General features: G+C 32.6%; 4 protein-coding genes across 5 annotated transcripts in view; all 4 read right to left on the reverse strand.

Moving 5' to 3' along the window:
• LOC130447206 (protein hobbit) overlaps positions 1-27,047 on the reverse strand; it is a 253,401-nt gene that overhangs the window by 138,395 nt on the left and 87,959 nt on the right. The gene's annotated exons all lie outside the window — the stretch shown is intronic.
• LOC130447211 (kinesin-like protein Klp10A) lies at positions 1,759-12,297 on the reverse strand. 2 transcript variants are annotated; one of them, XM_056783898.1, is made up of 8 exons: positions 12,194-12,297; positions 11,574-12,122; positions 10,735-11,035; positions 8,451-8,695; positions 8,159-8,397; positions 7,302-7,490; positions 6,999-7,247; positions 1,759-5,075 (listed from the first exon to the last, which is right to left on the reverse strand). In XM_056783898.1, the coding sequence occupies exons 2-8, from the start codon at positions 12,118-12,120 to the stop codon at positions 4,803-4,805; spliced, it is 2,043 nt and encodes a 680-aa protein (XP_056639876.1). In that variant the 5' UTR covers positions 12,121-12,122; positions 12,194-12,297; the 3' UTR covers positions 1,759-4,802. The 2 variants fall into 2 exon arrangements, with proteins under 2 accessions (XP_056639876.1, XP_056639877.1); XM_056783899.1 differs by having other exon boundaries at positions 11,574-12,281.
• Positions 13,248-14,257, reverse strand: LOC130447217 (probable RNA polymerase II nuclear localization protein SLC7A6OS). The gene has a single exon (XM_056783905.1). It carries the CDS (start codon positions 14,235-14,237, stop codon positions 13,332-13,334), a length of 906 nt encoding a protein of 301 aa, XP_056639883.1. The 5' UTR covers positions 14,238-14,257; the 3' UTR covers positions 13,248-13,331.
• LOC130447213 (protein PFC0760c-like) lies at positions 17,776-27,002 on the reverse strand. Its single transcript, XM_056783900.1, has 7 exons — positions 26,861-27,002; positions 23,590-23,933; positions 23,308-23,503; positions 22,772-23,251; positions 20,749-21,096; positions 19,442-19,776; positions 17,776-18,340 (listed from the first exon to the last, which is right to left on the reverse strand). The coding sequence occupies exons 2-7, from the start codon at positions 23,923-23,925 to the stop codon at positions 18,068-18,070; spliced, it is 1,968 nt and encodes a 655-aa protein (XP_056639878.1). The 5' UTR covers positions 23,926-23,933; positions 26,861-27,002; the 3' UTR covers positions 17,776-18,067.

Here is a 27,047-nt window from a genome sequence, read left to right on the forward strand (position 1 = left end):
CAAAATATATCAACTTTTTAAAAGATACGATGGATATTTATTATCGGGGTTTTATTACCCTTCGGGGAGTATCATTAATTCGTGGTATTCGCCACTGGTTCGGTTTGGTAGCTACACTTGTTTCTAGGTATGACGCGACCTTTCGATGACTTGCTCGAAACTACAGAGAACGGGATGATGGATATTACGTAGACGATGCGAGGTTATTTATCTCGTTAAATGTGTTTTATTACGTATTATAATAATTATGCAGAACGTTTGGTTTGTTGGGATGATACGAAGGTAAACGTGGGGAGAGTGGAGATTTGATTTTACGTAATTGGGACTGCGAAAAGTTCGTTTCCCCTCCAAAACAACAACCTAACCTTAAAAGCATCGCGTTGGACAAGTTTTCACACAAGATATAGAAAGTTTGACAAGAAATTATTTATATTTATTTATTTATATATTTATCGTTAGTTTTATATCTAACGATAGGAGGAGTTGGAAAAATCTTCACTCTATAATACCAAAAAACCCATATACGAAACTTTAATATTGTATTGATAGCTTCCTAAAATGAGGTTAGAAAGACCCCCAAAGGTGCACGTGAATCCCTACAGGGTTGAATGTCTAAAACAATTTGATTTGATTTTTTAGAAAGTTAGCACTAAATCGAAATCAATAAAATTCTAACAAGGTGAATAAATATTTGTAAAACATTTAAATTATAAACTACTGAAAAGTAGAAGAAAGTGATTTATATAACCTCAAATATCTCAAAGTAATTAACCAATTTTTACCATCGAATTCCAAGTTGAAATTTATGCAACCGTTAGTGAAACACTACACTACAATAACATTCTCAAAATTACACTGACGCGCGTTTCGTTAGCCAAGTTATCGTTTTCAGTGGCCGAATATAAGTGTAGCGGTACTGAAAATAGTGTGTTCAACTCGATTCTAAATAAAAATTCTTCCAGCAAACTTGAGAAACAAGAAAAACAAATTGGGTGATAATTGGATCTAGATAAAAATTCTTAGTTGGACGTATTGTACACTCTGTTTACTATTAACACTTATAACCAACATTGTCTGATGCACGTTTCGATAATTAACTTATCATCTTCAGAGATCGAGAGTAAACTACATCTAGATGTAGTTTGAGCTCTTTTTTGTGGTCCGGGAGCTTAAAACGTTCCATCATTTGTTTTAGAGTGTTACGTCAAGTGACAGGTGAGGTTTCTGTACGGATGAAAATCCGAGGGTGTTAGATATAGGTCGTGAGGAGAAAGTTCCATTAATAAAACACTGGATTCGAATAGTTTCAAATATATTTATCATCCCTAAAAGTGTTTTTTTTTGTTATTATTTTTGTAATTATTTTCGATAGAACAGCTTGTAGGTAATTATTTACTTTTAGAGACCTAATAAATTAATAATTGCAAATATATAAAAAAAGATAATAAACAACAAATTAAAAATATAATTAGTATACAAAGTTATCTAGAGTGAATACTTTGAAAAGTGAGATTTTTAATAAAAAAAACTTTCTAATCGAGTCCCCTTTTACTAGGGAGACTGCGCAGTCGCAGTTTTTTATTATTGGATTATTAATTACGCCTATATTTTGATGTTTAGATTCCAAAACAGTCACTCTAGTCCAAGGCTAAATAGGCTTACGACACAAATTAAAAAGAAGCTTTTCGGCTGCCACTTTTGAAATCACACGATTTCGATTTTTTTAAATATATATATATATATATATATATATATATATATATATATATATATGTATAACAATTTTTAATTTTCTTGACCATACGTACCCGCATTTTAAAAAAAAATAAAATTTTATTTCCCCATTCGAATGGAACATGTGAAAAGGGATATATAAGAAAAAAAAGTAGATAAAGACTTGAATAGACGCAATCAACAAAACTAATGAGAATAGAGGAAAGAAAATTGCAAATAAAAAAATAATTTTAACCCCCTCCGATATCTCAAATCCGTAAGGACAAAACATCATAAGGATTTTAAGAAGCTCCTTTTCAACAAAAAAAAATAAATAAGAAGAAGAACAACGAATGCTGAGATTAAAAGGTTATATGGTCGAGCAGGGTGAGGGCAAAAATGCTGCGTTGGTTGGGGTGTATATCCAGAATGGAAGAAAGGAATTTTAAAAGTGGAGAAGGCGCGAAAAGAATAAGAAGACGTCCATGTAGTATATGGAAGACTTACAGAAGGTAGAGAACAAAAGGAGTTGGAGAAAAGCAGTTGATGAGGTCCATTGTGCTGTTTGATTCAAATTATTATTTTACGGATGATTGAATTTTTATTTTCCAAACAAAAAATGTTCGACACAATGTAAATAGAAAAAGGTTGATGAAAAATATATAATCAAGCATTGAACTGAAAGTTTATGCGAGGTAATGTGAAAATATAATAAATAATAGAAGAAAAAATTATATTTTGGTGGTTTTTTATTGAAACATATCAAAAGTGGATTTTTTTATTCGAATTATTTTTTTATTAATTTATGTTATACTAGAAGAAAAACTGATAGAAATTCAAATTTTTATGGATAGTGGCATTTTATGACTTAAAATAATGAAAATTAGAATTTTTTAAACTGTAATTAACCAAATGAAATGATCTTATACACGGGATATAGTCAAAAAACTCAAAAAAAGTATGTTGTTGATAATAAATAATAAAGTTGAATAAATTAAAAAAGTAACTTTTCTTCTTCAACGCCGTTTTTAATCTTTATAAAATTATTTATATATTATATTCTATTTTTATACTTTATCGAGTAATTTAACGATTCTAAACTCGATATTTCAGTATAAAACGAAAAAAATTAAGAAAACTTGGTAATTATCTAAAGCTCATCTCCCGCTCCCTATAGACTTGGCGTTGTGGGGATGTTAGAGGGAGGTAATTACACAATATATGGAAGGTGGAATTGACCATCGGTCATTGTTTTTAAGTTGGGTTATGTTCTACTTAACAACACTATTCATACAACATCTTCCCATACTCAATTAACCCCAAGTCGAAAAGGGATGATTTTTAGATAATTACCGAAAATCGAATTTCTATAGTTAACAAATACATCATCCCTTTGCTAATCAATTAGTATATTAAATAAATATTATCAAAAACAAATATAATTCACGATATTATTTTTAAATTAAACCAAAATATCGTCCGAGTATTTGCAAAAATTCTTTTTTTTTTGTTTTTTTTTTATGTATTTTTTATTTATTGTAGCTTTGTAGTTATGGTAAAAAATCCAGACAATAACGTTGACAAAAATCGAGAAAATGTTGAAGAAAATTATGTGTACCTTAACTAAAACCCTGTTCCCAGAGTTGAAGAAGGGGATGCTATAGTTCAGGGTCAAGCAGAGCTAGTCACTGGAAAAAAAGAAAAGTCGTAATAGGGTAAATATAAACCCAAAGGATTGGAAAATTGGAAGCAACAAAATGAAAATAGTCCAAAATACAAGTTTAGCGATAAAAGAAAAGAGAAAGAACTGAAAAATTTGCTATTGCAAAAAAGGGCAAAACTTCAAGTGTGATAAAATATCCGATTTGGATAGAAACGAATTTTTGCGAAAATATAGATAATTAGGAAACAAAACGTGAAAATGAGCGATGAAAAAGATCTTTCTAAACACATTCTTTTTGGCTGAGGAATCAGTCAGATCTCAAGTACCAAACGAAGCTAATCCAGGTTGACCCTCAGTAATGATGATCAATCTAAAAACGACACTGAATAGAGGAACGGTATCCGGGACTAAACCTGCTACAACGAATTAAGGATTCTTTATTCCCAAAAGAAGATCAGTGTGAAACTTGGATCAAACACAAGTTAGACAAGATTTCTAAATACAAGTTTCAAAAACATCAGAAAGAAGACGACGACGGTGATAAGAGGTCTGAAGAGACAAACAACACATTGGTGGTACGAAAGGTACTAACATATCCAGATATTAGTGCAACATTATTCAATATTTAATTTGGTGAACCATAAATGACACGGGTTACATCTGGCATGGCTTTTAAGGTAACTTAATAAGGAAAAAGAAACAAAAATCAAACATCACAGAGGTTATAAATAATTTGAAGTGACGGCTGCACCAACCAGAAACCGTGTCTTCACTTTTTTTATAAAGGTTACGGTCTGGTTGTAGGCCGCGCACAATGTACCAGATTATGTCGGAAATTTCTTATTTCAAATGGATATTACAAAAGTATTCGGTAAGTGTCGTACCTTCGACGGATATATTTGGTACAAAATGGATTTTTTTTTGAAAAACTGACAACACAAGTTGTTACACTGAAATGAAACCGTTCGACAACAAGCCGGTGCCTATCGCAGGGACCTGCGGGACTTTAAAAACCTCCTGGAAGAAGATTAACGGTTTGTTTTCAAGATAGTTTATGTCACGGAGGATTGATCTAAAAAATAATAAAAAAAGCTCCAATTAAGAGGAGGATATAAAATGAAAAGACATACAATTATTTGTAATTACACGTCCGATATAAAAATATTTTTGTCTTTGATAAAAATTCGTATTAAAACCGTATCCGATCATTTTTTAAAAATAAATAAATAAATTAACGAAATCTACATTGTAACAATTTTGGAAACAAAGTAAAAGGCAGATCTATGACGTCAATAACTCGTTTATCGTTTCCGCCCCTTTTTAATCGATCGAAATTTCAAAGGTGGCAACGCCGTGGTGGCGGTGGGCGAGTTACGTTACGTTAATTTATAATATTATTCAGATATAATCGTAACCAAAAATTATTTCACATTCTCTTGTTAGTTTTTCGACTGAGCTGTTCTTCCGCTACCAATTTATCTTTATAATCGTCTACGATCTCTTCGGCCCTAACGAAAAACGAAATACAATTTCGAATAAATTCCTTCCAACTGTTGCAATAAGCTTCTTGATCGTACGCCACCGTGTCCGCCATCCTCCTCAATTCCGTCGCTTTCACCAGAGCCACTTGCAAACCGTCAATCACCTGCTTGTGGTTCTCCAACATTTGCTCCTCGGCTATTTCCAATTCCGAAATAAACTGCAACACAAATCAATAAATTAATTTAACCTTTTCACAGAAATGCAAAGATATAAATACATCCGTGCTTTATCGATTTCTCCAAGGCTTTCGAAAACGCAAAAATAAATAAAGGTAATTGACATTCTGTCACTTTTCCTATTCAAAGAAATATTCGGTAAAGCATTTACAGAACTATCAGATGCCATCGAAATCAACAAAGAAGCAATCGACGACATTAAATACGTCGACGATACAATAATTATAGCAAATAACGAAATAAACACAACAAATGAAGAATATGAAATAGCAAAAGTCAACTGAAGACATAGATTAGATAGAAACATATGCAGGAACCTGAGAAAAGATCACGGATGGAAAGATGTTTCTTTAAAACCAAAATTAGGTTTAAAAAGTCCGGAATATTTTAAAATATAAATATAAGTTATGGGGAGTCTAAAAACATACAATTGATTGTCCGATGGAAAATGGATAGTAAGAGATTACCAAGAAGAAGACATTCATGGTAGCACGCAACTACACTGGCGGTTTAAAGTGTCATCTGTTGAAACATGATAAGAATAACGGATAAAACAATGAAAAAAAGAAGAGGAAAACTCGGTTTTCGGCATCGCAAATTTTCTTCTTTAATTGGCGCTATGATTCTTTGATAACCAACAATCCTTTCTGTCCGGAACATGGTACCTCCTAGGTATCAACGACCTCCTCTCAGTCGCCGACCTCCAGTTACTCCATACATAACTCCGCGCTGATATCAATCAGAAAGCACTTCAGACGCGCCATCTTTTTGATCTCAGTATCCTCCACGCACCATTATCGCAAATCTTAGTTCCCGGCTGTTCAAAATCTTGTCTTCGTCATAGTCGACCTCCCTCGAACTCGCATCCGTATACGTGATTCCGAGACGGTTTAAAATCTTGTAAATTGTAAGATTTGACCCTCTGAAGTTGAGCGCTCTCTTGACTGTCCAGAAGCATCTGTTCCTCGAAGCAACTCTTCTCTTGGTGGAGCACAGGATTTAAAACGTGGTTTGGTAGGTCGGAGTTCTCCTTGAGGTTATCTCGAACGTGGTTTCCTTCAAATCCTCTTGCTTCGACTGCTCGCTCGAACTCCTCAACCGCTCCAGAGAGAACCGAAGTGGTTAGGATGCTCCTTGCAGCACATTCTGGTGTTTCTACCTCCCCTCTGTCGAAGATGTAATTCTAACCTTGTTGGAGACGCCGAACCTTACCAGGTCCTCGTACAGTTGGTATCTCAAGATACCGTTAATGAAGAGGTGGCGAAGGTTTTTATTTGAATTGGTGGCGCACAGGATTTAAAACTTAGTTTGGTAGGTCGGGGCTCTCCTTGAGGTTATCTCGGACGTGGTTTCCTTCGAATCCTCTTGCTTCGGCTGGTCGCTCGAACTCCACAACCGCTCCCGAAAGAACCGAAGTGGTTAGGATGCTCCTTGCGGCACATTCTGGTGTTTCTACCTCCACTCTGTCGAAGGTGTCATTCTAACCTTAAGCACCAGCTTGTTGGGGACGTCGAACCCCACCAGGTCCTCGTACAGTTGGTATCTGAAGATACCGTTAATGAAGAGGTGGCGAAGGTTTTCTCTAGGGTCTGATGGTGTGTAAAATATAATCAAAAAAGGGCGTGTTTTCTACTATTCAAATTTTTTGAGGCGTTTGTTTCAAATCTCGATTTTGATCTGTTTGAAAGTACAAACGATTTTTTCAGGCAAGTTTTTCACTTTTTGCACTTTGATGCGAGTTTTTAGAAATGATGAGAAATATTCGACGGCTCATTAAGATTGAAAAAATTTAAAAAAATAGTAGTTAGTAGTCCGGGCGTAGATCCTGAAAAAAGAAAAAGGAGCCGTCATCGAGAAAACGCTGCACAACCGCAATTTTCAAATAAATAATAAAATTTAGTCACCTGGTGTAAATCGAGCATTTCTGGTGTCATGTCTTGTTCGTTCAACGATCTCAATTGTAGCAAGTCTCCGTTGTTGTCTTGTTCTTCGTCTGTTTCGCTGTTTGTCTGTAAATCTTCGGCTACCAATTCTTTCACTCGATCCGCGTAACGTAAAGTGTTTAAGCTGTGTTCGCAAGAATTCACCCCCGGCGATATCATCGCTATCATACAAGTGCGCGAACTCGTTCCCACAAAAGAATCTCTCAGCACCTGAAATTTTTTATTTCACAAACAAATTTTTGATTTTTTTTTTTTCGTTTTTACCTGTGTAAGTTTGCTAACTCTAAACGGTAAATGGGCGCCTTTGCGACCCAAGGCCCTGATGCATTCCTTCAGCGCCAATAATGATTTGTTTATTTCCGCACCTTCCATTCTGGTCTGTCTATTGGCCGACGAAGTATCCGCTCCCCTTTCGTTACCAGCCAGATCGATTAGGGAAAATTTACCATGAATCTGGAAAATGTGTTAAAAAAATAAAGTTTTTACTATAATTTAGTTCATTTTAACGTTTGGAGACAACAAAAGATGCTGTGGAGATGGACCGTGCAAGATATAAGAGAACGCAGACCAAACAACTGCTCCGGTTCATACATGTGATGAAGATAGAGCGGAAAGAGAATAGAAGAAAACAGAATAGAAGACGATGAAACATCTCGAAGAGAAAGATTGAACAGACCACAAAAGGCAGAGCTAACCAGGAAAACGAATGGATAGATAAAAAATTGTGGTTCAACTGAAAATTTTCAAGTAAAAGTCCTTCAAATCCATTGAGATTCCGGGTAGTTTTCGATTTATACCCACGGAGATGATGTTGTTTAAAATACCAGTAGAATTTCTCATTGGTGAGACAAGCAAAAGGTTCTTTTATACGTGACATAACGCACCAGGGGGTGGTTCCACACCAAGAGTGTTCAAACCGATCATCGAAAAGAACCTTTTCCCCACGAGACTTGTACCTTAGAACAATTACAAGCCTTTTTTACTTTCCAATACGGATCTAGAACCTTAATAGTCTCCGAACAGATTGAAATTTCCTTTGATTCAGGGCGGTTTTGTCCTAAATAGGGTAATTTTCCTCAAAAATAAAAGACAGTCCCCTAGGGAATTGATAAGAATCGTACCTTGGACATGTTGCTGCTGGCCCTTAGGTAAATTTGAAAGACGGCGTGGGATCGCGAGGAATTGTTGTTGGCGAAGGTCTGTCCCGATGTACGAGCTTGATTACCCTTCTGGATATAACCGAGTACTTCTTGTACGTTGTAAACGACTTTTTCTTCGAGTCCGACAACTTGAACTTGCTGTTTACCGTCTTCCAATATCCTCAATTTCGCTTTGTTGTTCAACAGATCGAAAACTTTACCTGGAAAACCGAATTTGTAATAAAAATATTTATTATTCTTCTTCTTATTTTACCTGAATATATTTCGAAGAAACTGGCGGATACGACGAGATTTAGATGTCGATATTTGGGGGAATTGACCAATTGAAAGACGTCGGCGGCCGCCATCGCGTATATTCCTCTATCGCAATTTTGATTTTTGCCGCTGACGAAATCGCCGCCCATCGTGTGAGTTTTACCGGATCCCGTTTGCCCGTACGCGAAACAAGTGGCGAAACCCCCTTCGAATATGGTTTTTATCAAGGGTTGCGCCGTGTACCTATCAAAAACATATATATATATAAAAGTGACCCTTAATACGAAGAAACTCGCAAATTTTGCCACCACACTATACAAGACGAAAATATCCGGCAAATATCCACAGTACCTTACCAAAAAAGGGGACGTGGTACCCCAGTAGTTTTCGTCGTTTTCTTTGATACAATCATTAGAAAAGATCGATGACGTGAAACGTAATATCTATTGAAAATATAATTTTCATTTGGTCCTCGTATCATGCGTATCCAAATTGTAAATTCGATTGAACCGTTAAGTCGCTTAAATACCGATTTCGTAAACCATCAAAAATAGAATAACAAAGTTTCAATTAAAATGTTAATGACCCCCTATAGAAATTCGCTCGATTTGTTATAAAACGAAAATGTACGATGATTGTTTGAAAACGACATTCTCAAGGCTCCACAAACAAAATGGTTCTCAAAAATGTATCATAACTACAAATACAAAGATAAAACAGTCAATTCTCAATTTACTAGAGATCAAATAACTGCGTCCGAATAAAAATTTATGACGTAACAAAAAACTAATTACACTTAAACTTTGTTCTACGAGATTTGTCCATAAAATAACGAGCTTTCACAACGAAAAACACGTTAATTGGCATTTAATAATACACGTTTGGAAAGCTTAAACCACCCTCTATCTTTCGACATAACGCCGTTTCGATTTATCCATTTTTGAATATTTTTTAGTAGTAGGGTTGTCAAAGTCTACTGCCGAGCCGAGATAACTGCAAAAAAACCTCATCTTTCAACTTTTAGTTCCTCTTCCCAAGTGTTTATTCAATCCGCGAAATCACTTATGGCCACTTTCACGCATTTTCGGGACCTCCTAAAAAGCTTCTCAAAATGTGGCGAATGCAAAACTCGCCGAGTCATTCTTCGACCTTTCAGCATTTCATCTTCCACTTTAACAGAATGTTGTTCGTTATGAACATCTCGTACAACCCCCATTGAATTATTCGCACCATTTACGCACATTTCATACACTCTTACACTTTTCCCCGTATACGTCACACAGTTGGAATTTAATATCCTTGTAAAGAACGTTTTTCGCACACAAAAACAAGAATGAAAGTTTTGGATATATCACCAGGGCGGTAACTGGGAGCTAACCGCCAATCTGCAGCTCCTCGGAAATCTCGAAAAAACGTATTTCAAATAATTTCATCATTCCAAAATGAATTTGTATTTTTTTTGACAAATTTTGATTGACCCGGTATATTGTAATCGATTTTTTATCAATTTTTCTGCGATTTCGAAAGTATTGAAAATGAAATTCGTTTCTATCTTCAAAAGTAATAAAAAAATAAAATTGTAAATAAAACAAATCCGACCCTGTATATTAAAATTCTACAATGATTGTCATGTGTTTATAATCAATCATCAACAACTCATCATGTATACTGTAAATGTGAAATGGTAGACCCTGTATAATAAAATCGATACTCTTGAAACACTTTTCTTAGTAAAAATAATTCTTTGTTCATTTGGCGCGATTCAATTTAAAATACAAAAAGCTGGAAACCATTAATTTGTATGTAGAATGAAATAAAAAAAATCGATACTACAAGGAATATTAGCTATCGCGTCAGCAGCTCGAAAAAAAATTGATTAATGTTTTTAGTTACCCACGTTTGTTTATAATATACTTTCTTATCTTCAAAAACCGTTAAACTATGAATAATTCCTATTTTAAACTCATTTTTGTCATTACAAACATTGTGTACACTCAAAACATGTTTTTTTTTTAATAATTATTATACAGTGTGAATCACTTATTCAATTAGGCAACATTCCATGAATGAGACCCAGACAGATATACAACCTCTTGTATGTGGGAGCCAACGTTATAGTTAAGCAAAACCAAGTGTCTCTTAGACACAATCAAATTATTTTATATTGATGTGATTCTAACTCAAAGTTTAATTGATTATTTTCAATATATACAAGTCCAACCCTCATTGATTAGCGGGAATTTTTTTAAAAATACATCAATGATAATTGAGATGAAACTTACCTGTAGACCAGTTCGTTTGAGCACGTTTCATCAAAGGCATAATCGAATCGAAACATTTGATTTTCAAGGTATTTCGTTAAATCTACTTTATTTTTTGGTTCGTGTACAATCAATTGATTCTTACTGGGTATTGTGATGACGTCTACTTCTTTTCTGGCTATTTCTTTTCTATTTAACGGTCGTTTCCTTACACATACGGTAATTAGATGATCTTCTATGGGGTCGTTTTCTGTCAACGGTTTTATATCTATACCTCGACGGTACTCCTGTATCATATTGAGCAATTCCCAATGCGGATTACCTATAAACCGCATTGTCGAAAAGAAAATTCTCTACATTAAATTTAAAAATAGAATAATCCGTACCAATATCATTAAATTAAAAAAAAATTACATTTTTAAATTTACCACAGAATGTTTGTTGAAATATGACAAACAGGCTATATATTATGTCACCAGACGTGTTTATCAACAATCAAACAATGAATTAATGAAAAGTAATGTGTTAAATTTATAAATGTTTACATAATATTCAAGCTGCAATTATTATTTAGTTACACCTTGTATATTAGCATGATATTTTATTAATCAGATGATATAATGGAAAATTTTCTTAAATTATGTAAATATAAAAATGCGATTTGTGTGGTCTATTGACGATTATAAAGATAATATTTTAGGGATATTTATTTCAAAAAAATGCCCTTCACTAAGTTTATTCGAATGTACCCACACTTTATCATTTAAAGACATTGTAGGGATTAAACACTTAATGTAAGTGGATTATTGATAATCGAGATTGCTATTAAAAGATAAACAAAATATTAACAAGTCACTTACCGGGAGCCATTTGAAGGAATGCTTCTTTTTCAGCTTTTTCCTCGGCTTGTCTTTGCCGCCTTTCCTCTCGGTTTTTCTTCAATTTTTCTACTTCCTTAACTACGTTACTTCTTTTTGAATTTTGAGCGGTGGACATCCTGCTCGTAGGTATGTTACTTTCTTTGGGTTCGGATGTCAACGTGTGACCGTTATTGGGTATCATTGTTGCCCGGGATTGATGAGCCGATTTTATATCGTTATTTTGCTTGACACTGGCGATAGATTGTCTTGTCGGGTCCCGTTGTAATTTATTGAATTGTGCCTGTGTGATGGTCCGATCCTGTTTAGTAGGTTTTTCTCCTTGTCGAAGGATGACGATTTCCGGATTTAAAGATTCTATTGCGGCCATATCAATTTCTTTTCCTTTAGTTTCACCTTGTTCGAACCATTCCACAGTCGCACATCGCAAATCATTGTTGATAGCGGCGACAACAGCTGAATGTACTCGCCCATCTGTCCGTTTTATGTTGATACTAGAGCCCACTTGAAGAATTTCCAGCATATCCATTACTAATTACCGTATGCGTAAAATAAAATTTCTCGTAATTAATTATCACAATAAGATTCAATATATTTTTTACCTATTTACAAGACACTTTCAAATTACTAACTGTATTAAGAGCCGTTGAAGCATCTTTCTTTCTTTGTCAATTTCAATTATTCGAGGTTATCTTCTTCTTTCTATTCGGCCTTCAAACAAAGAGATTCAAAACTACAGTCGAGTTTACCTTTTAAGGTAATGATTAACGTATTGTGGGTTGTTCATGGTCAAGGGTGAACACGTCATACGAACCCGTTATGTACCCATTTTACTACCCCAAAATTTGAAAACACAATATTAAACTTATTATTATGGTTAGTAAAAGTTATTGTCTCTAAATCGTACAAAAACTCTATATACTAAAAAGTTCAATTCCTCCTTAGCGTTAGACAACTAGTAATACCGGATTGTAAGGAAAGTAATATAAGTGATTTCAACGAAATATTTTTAAATTTTATTAGTTTAATTTGCGGTGATTTAAAAGTTTTATTTTCAATAAATTTATGAAGGTGAAAAGTCTAAAATCATTGAATGTCCCCGAAACAATTAGAAATCAAATAATAGTTTCAATTATAAAAAGTCAGTGATTTTCAATTATTCTACTCATTTTTGATATGGGAAAAACAAAAACTTTAGCAGAATCGCAAAAATGTGTCTTTGCGCCTAATAAAATTTGTTTTTTGTGATTCTACTGTTAAACCTCCTACACTGTTAATAGTAAATATTATTTTTATCTATTTGTTCAAAAACTATACTTACTTTACGCAATTACAAAGTAAAAAAAAAACAAATAATACCACCATGTACCCTGGTCGTTGAGACCTTTCTAATTACAAACGAGAAGAAGAAAAGTGAGGTTATATAAGCCTCGACTTGATACTACAACCAACCATTTGTTTTCATTCATATTCAAATTTACGGGGATGTTCTGGTTTGTTAGGAAAATATTGGATGTTTTTCAAATTATACAGGAACATTCCTGACACCATGTAGATCCACTAGATTCAATAAATTTATTATGTTTTTCACTTTTTGATTTTATTTCAAATTTTTAAGTATGAACCATGAACCATTAAAAATGAAACAAACACATTAGAGTAAACTTTATTTCACTTGAATGAAACATTTTTTGAAAAGAGACAAAACATCAATATAAAAAAAACAATAATAAACGATTTTTAATAATTACATTCATCTTTATCCAAATAAAAATTATCAATACTATCGGGATCGAGGAGAATTCTGTGTTTAGCTTTAAACGCCGCAAATCTTTTACTTAAAGTGTTTACGTCATCGTAGCCCAAAGCGTCTTCATATTCCGAATCACTTCCTGCACTGTACAAGTCTTCTTCGTAATCACTGGATAATAAATCGTCGAGATCTACCTTGTTCATAGCTTCGACCATATCGTCTTCATTTACAGATTCCATGTCGTCTTCGTCCGGGTAATCATTCCTCCAATAGTTTTCGGCATTGGAATCTTCGCTATCCTCATCACTGTTTGATCCTTCCAAATCGTCCTTGATAGATCTCACTAGGAGCGGGTCGTTTAAAGGATAAATACTGACGTATTCTTCTATGTCTGTTTCACCGAAACTATTGGAATCTGTGTAATATAAGTCGTACACATATTCGTTTCCCTTGTCATTGTTTTTGTTGGCAATTTTGGCGCTGTTTTCGTTCAAATCAGTCTCTACATCAAGTATTGTTACTTCTTCATTTACTTTTTCGGTTGCACCTACTTGGGAAGCCCTATGGTAATTGACTATCTTGTAACGACTATTCTTTGAAGCTTCTTGATGTTCTATTCTCAATTTGTCTTTTAAATTTACTGAATGTTTTTTAAAATTAGCTTTTAATTCATCGGAATCCGGTAATAATTTTTCTTTTATATGTGTAAATACGTTATCGCCTTTGTTGATGGTACCAGCAAATTTTAGTACGGTTGTTTCGACTTCGTCGTCTTTTGTTGTTGTTATTACTTGTTTGTTTGTTGTTTCAATTTTTCTTTTTTTACATTCTAAAATCAACGTGTCTAATGGATTTTCGTCTAAACATCTCTTTACTCTCAGTATAGCAGCCATTTTTAATGATTTTTTTGTTGGTTAATAATTTTAGTGTTGACAAGAGTGACATTCGACATTTTAAGGCAAATTTACGTGTTGCTGTACTGTATGAATTTGACATATTGTACTGATGAGTGACGTTGCGAGAATGGGCAACATTTATATACGAGGTAACTATTGCGATCAAACAGCGAAATTTCATCATCAAAATCTACAAGTTCCAATAAAAACAATTTGAACTCTGTAAATAAGCACGCGTTTTTTTTCAATATAAGGTCGACGAATCAAAACTGATAAGTACTAATTAATAGATTTATTTAGAAACAAGTCGACAATATAGCGTCTATTCATTACCACTAGTTTCGATCTTTATTCTATTCCAAAATAAATGTAGCTTTATAAAAGAATTATTACCTTTGAAGACCTACCATAGAGACTTTTTTAATACCCTGTATATTTTTGGTTTTTAGTTTTTTAATTAGAATCGTTGAATAAATACAGAGAACATGGTAAAAAATTCATAATATTATGTATAGTTATTTTAATTTTTGATAAATCATTATTGAAAATACGCAATAATTGAAAAAATGTTGAATCTAAATGATTTCCGTTTGTTATACATTTTTTTGTCACGTGATTTTCTGCTCTAAATTTATCTATAAATAAAATAAAATCCTTCCTTAAAATTTAGCAACGCCGCCTCTGGCATATCAACAATAACCTAACTTTATACATTCCTCCGAACACATCACTATTTATTTTGGCTTTTCTTACAATACAGTGTATAATAAACACTCTGTATATGTAAATACTGATTATACTATATACAGCTTTAGTATTTCAATGTAATAAATAAAAAAATAATTTACATCATTTTCCATAATGGCGACGCTCCATCTTATTGTTTGTTTATCCCTTACAAATTTTATGTTAAAGTTAATAGTGGATGCTGCCGTAATATATTAAAGATATTTATATTTTAAATGAATTATTCTAAAAACTATTAATCAATTGAAAATAATTGTATTAAATAATTATTTATTATAAATGATTCGATTCGATCGGCCGTCTTATGTTCATTGATCACGTGACTAGTTGCTGAGCGTCGTCTGTTTACAAGTCTGCCAATAGTTAGTGCGATTCGGGGAGCAAGTGATGGCGTTCGTCTCCATGTAAAGTTTTTATTTTATTCAAAATGTGTCTGTGAAAGTGTTTTGTGTTGTGATAATTAGTGTAAATTGGATTTTTAAAATTGTACCTAAAGTTAATAATATTGCTTCTTCATTTCAAATTCATTTAAAACTAAAACTCATTTAGTTTTACTTTTCTTTTTCAAAATAATGTCTATTTATTATATGTGGGTAAAAAGTGAAAAACCTTTTTTTATTAAATGAATATAAATATATTTATTTATATCAATCTTCTTTCTTATAATTAAAACGTTACATTTAGTATTTTTCATCTGCAATTCATAGAATATCTACAGGGTGTAATCAATATTTACTTTGTGAAAATCATTTTGAAAAGTTTCATATACATTTCTTTTTTTTATCAGGAAACGATCCTTATTTTTTTGTTCTTATGAAAATCAATTGTTTGACGTGAATATTCTTCGTCTTCTTAATTGTTTCTTTAATTTCTATCGAAAAAAATGAGATTAGCTTCTTTTTCTCTTGCAGGTTTCAAAGTGCGTTTTAATGCGGTTGCGGTTGCGTAAAGGTAGGTGGTTGTTGAGGTGATTAACAAAAATAATAAAACAATTATTTCAACTTTTTCGACGTTTCTATTCAATTTTATTAGAATTTTACAAAATTTTATAAATTTTTCAACAATTTGATTAAAAATTTTATGAATTATTTCATGTGAATATATCGAAACATTCGTAAGTGTAAAAAATAATTTTCAGTTTTATGGGGGGTTGGGAATATATTGAAAAAATAGTTTTTAAACAATAAATTCAATTTTTTTTCTTTAATTTTGATGAAATTTACTATTTTTGTTACTTAACGAGCGTGCCTGGTAATTTTTACTTTACAGCATCGTCGATGTTTCCCGATTCCCTTACCTGGTGTCCTGGTGCGATTAGAGTCGAATTATAGGGCAGATTTTTTTTAAAAATTAATAGAAATTCATAAAAAAACATTTGAAAATATTTCTTTTCACAATAAATAAAAAAAATATTCAATTAGAGACAGAAAAATCATGATATAATTAAATTTTAAAATATTTAATGATACGAATTTTATTATATTCATAGAATTGCAAATACTGTTTTTGCAATAAGGAAGTAGTTTTGAATAAAAAAAAATTGAAAATATTCAACAAAAGTTTCGAAAGTATTGAAAAATTTGAATTAAATTCGTTAGATGTCGTTAGGTTACTTTCGAAAATTATTATCAGTTTAAATTAGGGTCTATCAAGGTGTGTAGCTTCGGAGGAGCAGAAGTCGATGGCGGAGACGAAGAAAAAAAAATTTTGTGTGGAATGAATAATTGTTGATCACGTGATTATCCTCGGGTACAATAAGGATTCGTAGTTTTTAGAAAATCTTTTTATTCGTTTCAATATAATCAATTTTTAATCGTTTAATACATTTCCCGGATTACTCAGAACAGTTCGCAAATTTGGGAGACTCCGTTCAACAAGATATCTTCAAAATTAGATTTTTTAATCGCAGAATTATTCAAAAATTTTTATCTCACATAATTTTTATCAATTTTCGTAATCAATCCATTTTCAAATTGTTGTATTTTTAATTTCTTCGTATTAATAACTAATTTTTTGATTAATTACTTTAACAGTATAAAAAAATAAAATATTCAAAATTCAACACCTAGTTGATATATTTTAATTATACAGGATGTCCGATTTTGTTGATGTTGACGCGATTATCTCTCAAATGACTTTCCGAGCACTCTGGTAAGATTTTCTTTGAGTACGAGGACGAGGCTGTTGGGTTAAGCTAATTTTTTTCGAAAAATTAGTTCCCTAGAAACGACAAGTACTGGCTTGAGGTTGCTCTAACGTAGTGGACTAACAAGTCAGTGCTATGGGGATGATTATGTGATGTATACCTTAATGTCAGTGATAAATGTGGAAACGCAACCACCGTGGTTCGGTTAGTGCTAGTGATAAATAGTGATAACCAAATGGAAAAAGGAACATGAAGAAGAATAAGTTGTTGATACCCGATATAGGGTGAGCTTTCAAACTTTAAATTATTCATAATTCACGTCGTAATTAACAATTCTTCCATTTCCAATACGATATTAAATTAAATTTAATTTTTTCTATCTTTTTGTATTAGCGAGTGGATTCAATATAAAAATGTTATAAAATAAAAAGAATTTTAAAAACTACAATTATATTGAAAAATATATAAATAAATAAAAAACAATAAATAATTTTAAATAAATTAAATATTAAATTAATACGAAATATTAAATTGACGGATCACTCGAAATAAGAAAAACGTCAATAATTCCATAAATAGATATACAGAACTTCATCTAAATTCCATTTTATCATATTTTTTTAATGAACTAGACAACTCGCCGATACCTTATTCAAAATTAATTAACTAAAAATTAGCTTTATATATAAAAAAATGTTTATTCCACACATTTCACTATAATATTATAAATATTTGAATTACGGGTTTTGCACTTATTTATTTGCATATGTGTAGTTAGGTACGTTACGATAATTTCGGATCACTCTGTAGATAGAGATATTTCAATAGTGAAATTTTCCTAAGCAATTTTTGAGATCAATTTCTTTTATATTACCTTCAAATTGGATTTAGTAAAGTTCTGTACATCGCTCAAATTTCAGTCCTTATCCCAAGTTTAATCAAAACTTTTTTGCTTCAACATGGACCTAGCTACGGCCGAGAGTTTTTCCGATACCAAAGTCGCGATATGGGCACTCCTCTTCCAAATATATTCTTTAGTTTTATCGTGATTATCGGCACTATCCACCCTCACCTGTTTCGGTTGAAGTACCCGTATCGAATGTAAGTTAGCAGTACCTCCGTGGGCTATTCTCAAATTCAATCTTCCGTACATTTCAGCCGTTGTGGCTGTAGCGCTTTTCAATTCCCTCCTAGCACCTTTTCCCACCTAAAATACACAAAATCGAAATATCGGTACCATTCGTTCAAAAAATGATTCGTTTTAACAAATTTTTAATCATTTTTGATAATCGCAAATTGCAATTAATCAAATTCACTTTCCACGTCCTCGTTTAACCATACGATTCACTGATTGTACTCCAGGTTTATGAAAAAAGCAACCAAAAGAGGGTGAATCCTATCACATTTGAGTGGTACCATGTAGATATTGATCTTGAACTTCTGTAGGTTGTAGTACTCGGGAAAAACGCTTCTTGGTTGCTTGCAATTCGTTCCTGGCGTCTGCAGATGAACTTGGTGTCAATAAGACACGTCTGCTTGTCGAGGAGGTCTTGAAAAAACTATACTAGGTGGGATTATGTTAGACAGCTCTATGTTCTATGTACTTCAAGTTTTTGGTCAACTCTGGATCGTCTATAAGTTCAACTGCTCTCTTATGTATCGAGTCGAGCATCTTCAGAGAATGCTTTGGAATCGGGCTCCAAATGTACGCGAAATATTCAAAAAATGGACGAATCTGGGCCTTATAGAGGCCTGGAAGTTATATAGCTTTTTGTTCCAAGTTTTTGTAAAGTTTCCTTGGCTAAATCGGTCACCGTGTCTGTTTTCCTTGTAAAAACAGCAGCCTGGGTCTTCGTTGCTATCGTCGGCGAAGTTATAGGTCGAATTTGCAGTTTTTTTGAGTAGATTTTTGATGTTAGAGGTTCAAACCTTTCCGAGATGTGTTATCGATAAGTAAAGACGACAAACCGTACGATCTTAATTTATTTAGAAGGTTGTCTTGGCCTTCAGGTTGGTGTGTACGATCGGTCGTCCTCTGGGCATAATTTCTCAGGGAGCTTCCTCTTGAGAACCCACTTTTGGAGCAATTCAAAACCCAAATCATGAAATTTTCCCATCGTTTGACATTGTTTTATAACACGGGACTTTGCCTTGACGAAACAGTTTCAAAAATCCACCAATCAGTTCCAAAATATTGTAGATAATTGGTACATCGTTGTACCGACTCATTGGACAAAGTTTAAAGTTGATTTTGGTCACTTTTGACCGACCAAAGAACCAAGCTGTGAAAATAACTATTTTTTCTTACCTCTCTTTCAACTCTGAGTGTCAGCGGTCCCAAAACGAAGTTAGTTTTAACGGTTGTATGATCCGATTGTATGTTTACCATAACGTCCGAATCTCTTCTGATGGTGCTCAATCCAAATAAGGTAGCTCTAACTGTCGGTTTACTCTTTTTATTATTATCGCTTTTCGTTTTGTTTTTATTCGTAGTTTTATTTTTATTGTTAGTTTTCGTTTTGGTTTTAATCGGTCGTTTGGGATTCGCTCTGAGGGGGGACGACGTCAACGAAACGTTCTTGATGAAATTCTCCGATCCTACTTTCGAAACTAAAACGAATGCCGGTTCTCTTGTTTCGCTTTCTGTAAAATAAATTTTATATTGACACTCTGTATATATATACACACAGGGTGTTCCACGACGAGTTAAAACAATCTGTATATAGCAAAATACTTTTAGTAAAATCATGAAAATTTCAACGTTTGGGTTTTCGAAAACGATCTTTTTAATTAAAATATTTTCAAAGATGGCCGACTTCCGGTTCTACCAAAAGTCGACTGTAACTTTGTTATTTTAAATAGAACACCCTGTATATTAATACATTTTTGAAATATACGTAAAAGTTTAGTATACTTTTGTCTAAAAACTTTTTTCGAAAAATGCGTACTTTTTAAGTTATTATTTTTTTTGTTAAAAATTGCAGACCCTTATAAATTATTTTTTTACGAAGACGCCCTGAAGATTTGAAAATGGTTTGTGTTCGGTTGCTTTTAGCAAAGTTAGAAGTATTTGAATCTATGTTTAAAAATTTCCCATTTTATACAGGGTGTGTATAAAAAGTGTTCAAAGTTTAACTTCATAAATATGAAATTTTTTCATTTTTTCAAATAGAACCACCCGGTTTTTACTATTTTAATGCATTCGGGGATAAAAAATAAGGCAAACTCATGTATACTTTCCTATACCTAAACCTTACCGTTATCCAGATATTAAATGTTTCCTGTAAATTTTTAGAGCTGACTTGAACACTTTTTATACACACCCTGTATAAAATGAAAAATTTTTCAACATAGATTCAAATACGTCTGACCTTGCTAAAAGCAACCGAACAAAAACTATTTCCATATCTTTAAGAGTGTCCTCGTAAAAAAATAATTTATAATTTATAATAATTTTTAACAAAAAAATTAATAACTCAAAAAGTATACTAAAATTTTACGTAGATTTAAAAAACGTTTTAATATACTGGGTGTTCCATTTAAAATAACAAAGTTACGGTCGACTTATACAGATAAATTTAACTCGTCGTGAGACACCCTGTATATTATACTCACCGATGAGTTTTGGTTCTTCGATTTCAATTTGATTCGCCCTTTGTACCGTAAATTCTCCCATTTTGTTTGTCATCTTTTCTTCGTCATTCTTCTTCGTACCATTTCTCGAATTATTTTTCTTTTTTTTCCCTTTCGTTTTTTTAACTTTATTCGATTTTTTTTTGTCGGTTTTCTTGGTGGTTTTTTTCGTATTTTTCGATTTATTATCTAATGATTGTAATTTGACTCGAACAGGATCGTAGGATTTTCCCAAAATTTTATTTATTCTTTCTATGATATTATCCACGAATTTATTGTATTTCGATATGTAAATCGCCGGCATCTTCGGTTGAGCTCCTGATAAAGATCCTACAAAATTTTCATCCATATAAAAAACTAAATATACAGAGTGTCTCGTAACTAATACTTTGACTTGGTATTTCACAAACTATTTAAATAATTAATTAAAATTAATTTGGAGGGAAAACAAAATCGGTTGAAATATGATTTCTATCGAATCAAAATAAATTTTTTTTCTTATTTCGTGATAAAAATACAATTTATTCAATCCCGACGTTCTGCCGCTGTCGAGAATGTCCTCGACCTTATTCGGATCACGGGTCGCCCATGGCGTTCATTTTTATTTATTATTAGTAATTCGAGAGACATTGCAGGTGGTAGAAAGTTTGACCCTGACCCGCCAAGATCACTTGATGTCACTGAACCACTTTCAGTTTGACAATCGCGGTGAAAATTTGAAAATTGTGCATCGATTTGTCTTGTTTCTTTATTGGGGCGAAAACATTTTCAAACAACCCTCGTACAAGTCGTCTACCTTTGATTTTTCGACAAATATTGAGCAGATTTTTTCTATTTATCGTTATATCATTTCCGCGTATTTAAAAAATGTAAAATTTTCTAAAATTTCCAACAAAATAAAATCCGTGGAATGCGACCGGGAAATAGCTCATCAAGTAGGTCATCCACGTCTTCCGAACAGTTGAAAGCAAGTGTGTCACCTATTGACCTTGTTCTTCCGAAGATACCGGAGGTCGTTTCGTATCAATGGCGTATCGAAATTTTTATATTAAACACATTTTTCATCGTATTTAATTTAGTACTATAGAGTGATGTCGAAAAGTCCAAGTCAATAATGTCATTTAGTTAGTAATGTCATAATGCCAATAAAATATTTATACAGGGTTATAAATAAGCTACGATAAATACACAATTTTTTAGTTTCTCGCACCTCAAAATTATCGTTATTTTACCAGTACCGGCTCTAAATAATTTAACCGTGCTCGAATTTTATCGTTTCAGTTATTTTCGGCGTCTTTTCGTTTTGAATTATGAATAAAATGAAAACTTACCTTACCCTCGAATCGAGTAAATATTTTAAAAGAACGATAGGTATTGAAAATTGAATTGAAGTGGCATGCTGTTAATGATGACGTAATGCATTAGCTAGATAGATGTCACAAAATGTTGAAATAAAAATAGTAAAAAAACTAGAAGAAATTAGGGAAACGAAAATACGAAAATAAAACACATTTTTTTCTTTCACAAAAATACGATCTATTTAAAATCAAATTGTAGGTACAGTGTTGATACAATAGACTTTTTTTTTATTAAAAAAAGGTCACGTAAATTGTGACATATACCTAGAATAATGCGACAAGCATTTTATTTTTTTTTTTCAAAATAAATAAATAAATAATTTATAAATAAAATAAATACTACAGTCTACGTGTAATTGAGGTTCCGTATTAAAAAAGTTTGTTTATTATACAGAAAATTCGATAAAAAAAAATTTGATATAATTTCGAAGCGATAGAATCGAGGTTATTCGATATTAATAATTACAAATTTCAATATAAAAAAGCCTCGTTTGTACAACAGTCGTTTTTAAAGAAAAGAAGAATAAATAAACAGTCTCTCTCTATCTACCCCACTACCTATCTCACTTTGTTAGCAACTTTATGGTAACGGTGGTGTTTCCTAGCTTTTTTCGCCTTCTTAGTATGCTTTAATTTTTTGGACTCACGTGATCTCTTCGCTTCGATGACGTCTTCTATACCGGTTTCATCGTCGTCGTCATCATCGTCGTCATCGTCGTCGTCGTCGTCATCATCGTCACCGGCTAAATCCGATAATACGTCATCGTCATCATCGTCGTCGTCGTCGTCGTCGTCGTCGTCGTCATCGTCATTATCAGTAGCCGGTACCGGTTGAACTACGATCGGTTCCACGGAATTTTCAACCTGATCCACTGCCGTTGGTTCTTTTACTACAACTACCGGATCTGTGTCTTGTACTGGATCGTTCGTACCGGTGCCTGAAAGTTCCGCATCTTCGGCATCTACTTCTTGGGTATCTAATTGATCGCCGGGACTGGTTTCGATCGGTGTCGACGGTTCGGCGGGTTCTACTGGGGATTGTTCAACAACCGGCGGTTCGATTGGTTGAGATACCGGTTTCTCATCATCGTCATCATCATCGTCGTCGTCGTCATCATCGTCATCTCCTGGAATTTATAATTAATATTGAAAAATTTTGATAATAACGTTTCGTTGTACTTACCTCCTAAAATATCATCTAAAAATCCTCCAAAATAATCGTCGTCGTCATCGTCGTCGTCATCATCGTTCGCTGGACTGTCATCATCGTCGTCGTCGTCGTCGTCGTCATCGTCACCAAGTCCTAGATCTAGATCGTCGTCGTCGTCGTCGTCATCATCATCATCATCATCATCGTCTCCCGATTGACGTCCTTTAACCTAATAAAGACAATTGTATTTTTATTTGACATTACTTAATAAAAATTTAATATGAAATAATGAAAAAAAACCTTCTAAATCATTACCTTGCCCTTAGATTTAACTTTTTTTAACGAAACTTTATGTTCTACCGCTTTATTTCCACCGATTTCGTTATTAATCGTTGTATCGACTGCTACTTTAGATTCGGTATCGATTTCTTCGACTCGTTCGGGTTCAATTTTCGAAGTATCCGCTTGTGTTTCAAACACTCCCAAAGTTTCTTCTCGCTTTATTCCATCCGTTTCTATTTTTTTATCTAATTCGGTTGACTGAGTTGTCGAAAATTTCGTATCATCGTCCGCCGTTATTGTGATTATTGGATTCGCTGCGCACCGCCACAGAAATAAGCACAAAACTGTGCCCAAAAAGTACAGTCTCATCTTTTAACCTGGAACACAATATACGCACGTTTCTATTTAATAATTAATTTAAAATCATTTCACGGTGATTCATACTGACAGTATCGGGATTTAGTTAACTTTTCGATTGACCCTCGTATGTTCCGCACTTCAATATCAATTTAATATCAGAATCGTCTAAATTTTGTCCGGCATACCAGGGATGTGATTTAGTACGATACGAGGTAGATTTTTATGGACGAGGCGACGAAAAAGCCGAGTCAAGAATATCTAATTGATTAATTATATTAAAATATGAAATCAAGGATTTTACGGACTCAAATTAGTACTGTAAAGTCAATTTTACAGTACAGTATAAAAAAAAAAGATTTTAGTGGATTATTAGGACGTTTTTTATCAATGAAGATGAATAGAAAATTTTTAATTTTTCAAAATTGTTTTTCGTCTTAATGTCTTGATTTATTTTTTCTTAAAAAAGTTCGTTAGTTTCAATTTAAATATTTTCATTTTTCGTAAACGTTTTCTCGATTTTTTTGAGATTAAATCATCGTCGCAACGATATATACGTAGTGATATATAAAAATAATTACATTTGCCATGAAATATTGTAAACAATTCCTATAAAAAAACCAGTTAAAATAATAAACGCCCCTTGGGTTTTTAATGTAAGTGGGTCAAGGTCGTAGCAAAATCATTTTCTAAATCAATATACAACGATTTCTATTTGTCAAATACGAATTTTCTACGTCAATGTCATTTGTTTTAGTAAATTGTATACGAGTGGTAAAATTGATCATAATTTATTTAGATGACGTACATATTTCGAAAACGGAGGTCGTTTGAATAATTCACAATATTTTTTCACCGCACCTCGTATATTTTTAGTGAAATTTAGGTCAAACAATTTGTTAATTAGAAGATTTTTGAATGTAGAACGAGTTTTAACTAGGAGTGGGTTCTCTTCCAGTACCTCGCACTTTAAAAGGTCGCACAAGGTAGAAATTTGGAAAAAATATAATCAAAAACAATATGGAGGTCAAAATATATCAAATAGTATAAGATTCATCGGGATCCGAAGAACTTTTAAGCTACTCCACTGCCACAATTTTTATACTGATCTTGTATATATATGAACGCCATATTTTGAAAAAATATTTTATATTCAGTATCCGATAATAATTTATGAAAAAAATGTTTATAACAATTACAGTTGATTTATTATCGAAAAGTGCAACAGGTGTAAAAAAAACGTGAGCATGTAAAATATATAAACAGTTATTAACACTAATAGATTACGGATTTTCGCTATTAGATATACTGTTAACAATCCGTTAGCGATTACTGTTCCTACGATTTTGATTTATAGTATACGGGGGTATCGAAAATGTAGCACAACACTTCCCATTGTCCTAGAAAGTTCAACGATGTTCCGAGCGATTGTTTTAGTTGGATATTGACTTGATGGCGAATTCCGAAAACAAAATGAACGTATTGTTTGAGGAAATAGAAAAACTAAGCGAGATTTAATAAAAAACGAAGACTAAAGACAACAATAAACAAGAAATACCTGGTGGGACACGAAAACTGATCAACGTTTTGTTAAAAGACAATTTTTCTAACCGCTTTTTCATCATCGGTATAATTTTTATCCTTTCTTTGACACTCAGAAACAGTCGCTTTCTTAAACAATTGATGAAAACAGTTTTTTCCCATTTTTTACAATCAGTTTTCTTCAAACACATTAATATCAGCTAGAATGCTATGGTCAAGTCGTAAACTCGATAAGTTTACTTGGTATGGTTTGTTTGATGTCGGTTGAGGTCAAGGATTCACTCATTGTTTGATTCCTTTTCTTTACATTCGATTTCACATCTCATATCGCGGAAACATACTTTGGTTGTTTGGTGCTGATCTGCTGTTTCATTTTCCAAAACTTTTTAAGCAATTTCGCAGTTCTAATTTTATTAGAAACCCAAAATTTCAAGTAAACTCACCTAAACAAACATCGCGCGTGCAGTTTGAATGTTAATATTATGAACAGTCAAAAATATTGATATTTGTTTATGTTTAACGATTCATGAGTCGAAATTAGTTGAAAATTAGGAATAAATAAAAAAAAATTATCCAAAAGTAGAAAAAATTATTTTGAATCGCGATTTTATCAAGTAAATTTTTGATCACACCTCGTACTACAAACAATTAAAAGTTATTAGTTTATTGAAGATTCACGTTTTCTTTATCATTTATCGTGATAATTTTTTTTTATATTCGATAATTATATTGTTTAAAATTTATTATTTTTTTTATTACGATGTGCAGGTTTAATTATTTCGAGATACTGTTATATTTTTATACCAGTTTTTCATCTTTCGTTTAGTTTGAAACTCGTTATTCCTCCATTTTGTAACGTTTCTCAAATCACCCATTTCAATTTCACCGTTAAAATAATATATATAAAATATACAGTGTTTATGTTAATTTATAAGGGAGATCGATATATTAAATTAATTATTTAAATTGATTTCGGGTGATGATAATTCTGATAAAAAATCGAAATTCGCCCCCCTCAAGTTTTTTTTAAATAACGCGACAAATATTATACGAGGTATTATTAAAATTAAAGTTGTTTAAATTTAATTTTTAGAATTAAAATTAAAAAAATGAACATTATTTAAATATTTAATAATGTTTAATGACGTGTGCATCAAAATTTAAAAATTTTTGAATTTTAATTCGCGAACGCACATTACACTGTAAAAATTCACCTCCATCTTATGAATAATCACTGATTATCACAGTCCTCATAGAAAAAGAAAAAAAAAACACCCTGTATAACACTATATTAGATAAAAAAATAAATAAATAAAATCGGGAGATCCGCCGTAAATAATAATCCACTATTAAGTAAAAGAAAATAGAAAATCCTCGGTGGTAGATGAAAGAACTTGGTACTTACCTACGCGTAATCCAAGAGTAGGTCAAACGTACCCAGCCCGGTAACACTTTTATTTCGAAGAATCAGTTTCTGTCTCTATCTATAAAAGAAGAGCTTTGACCTGGTGTGACCGAAGGACGTGGAAATCGTTCACTAAATACTCGGTCGCTATCACAGAGTTTTACCTCTTATACTCGAAGTGACGTCA

This window comes from Diorhabda sublineata, chromosome 8, assembly GCF_026230105.1.
Source record: "Diorhabda sublineata isolate icDioSubl1.1 chromosome 8, icDioSubl1.1, whole genome shotgun sequence".
NCBI lineage: Eukaryota > Metazoa > Arthropoda > Insecta > Coleoptera > Chrysomelidae > Diorhabda > Diorhabda sublineata.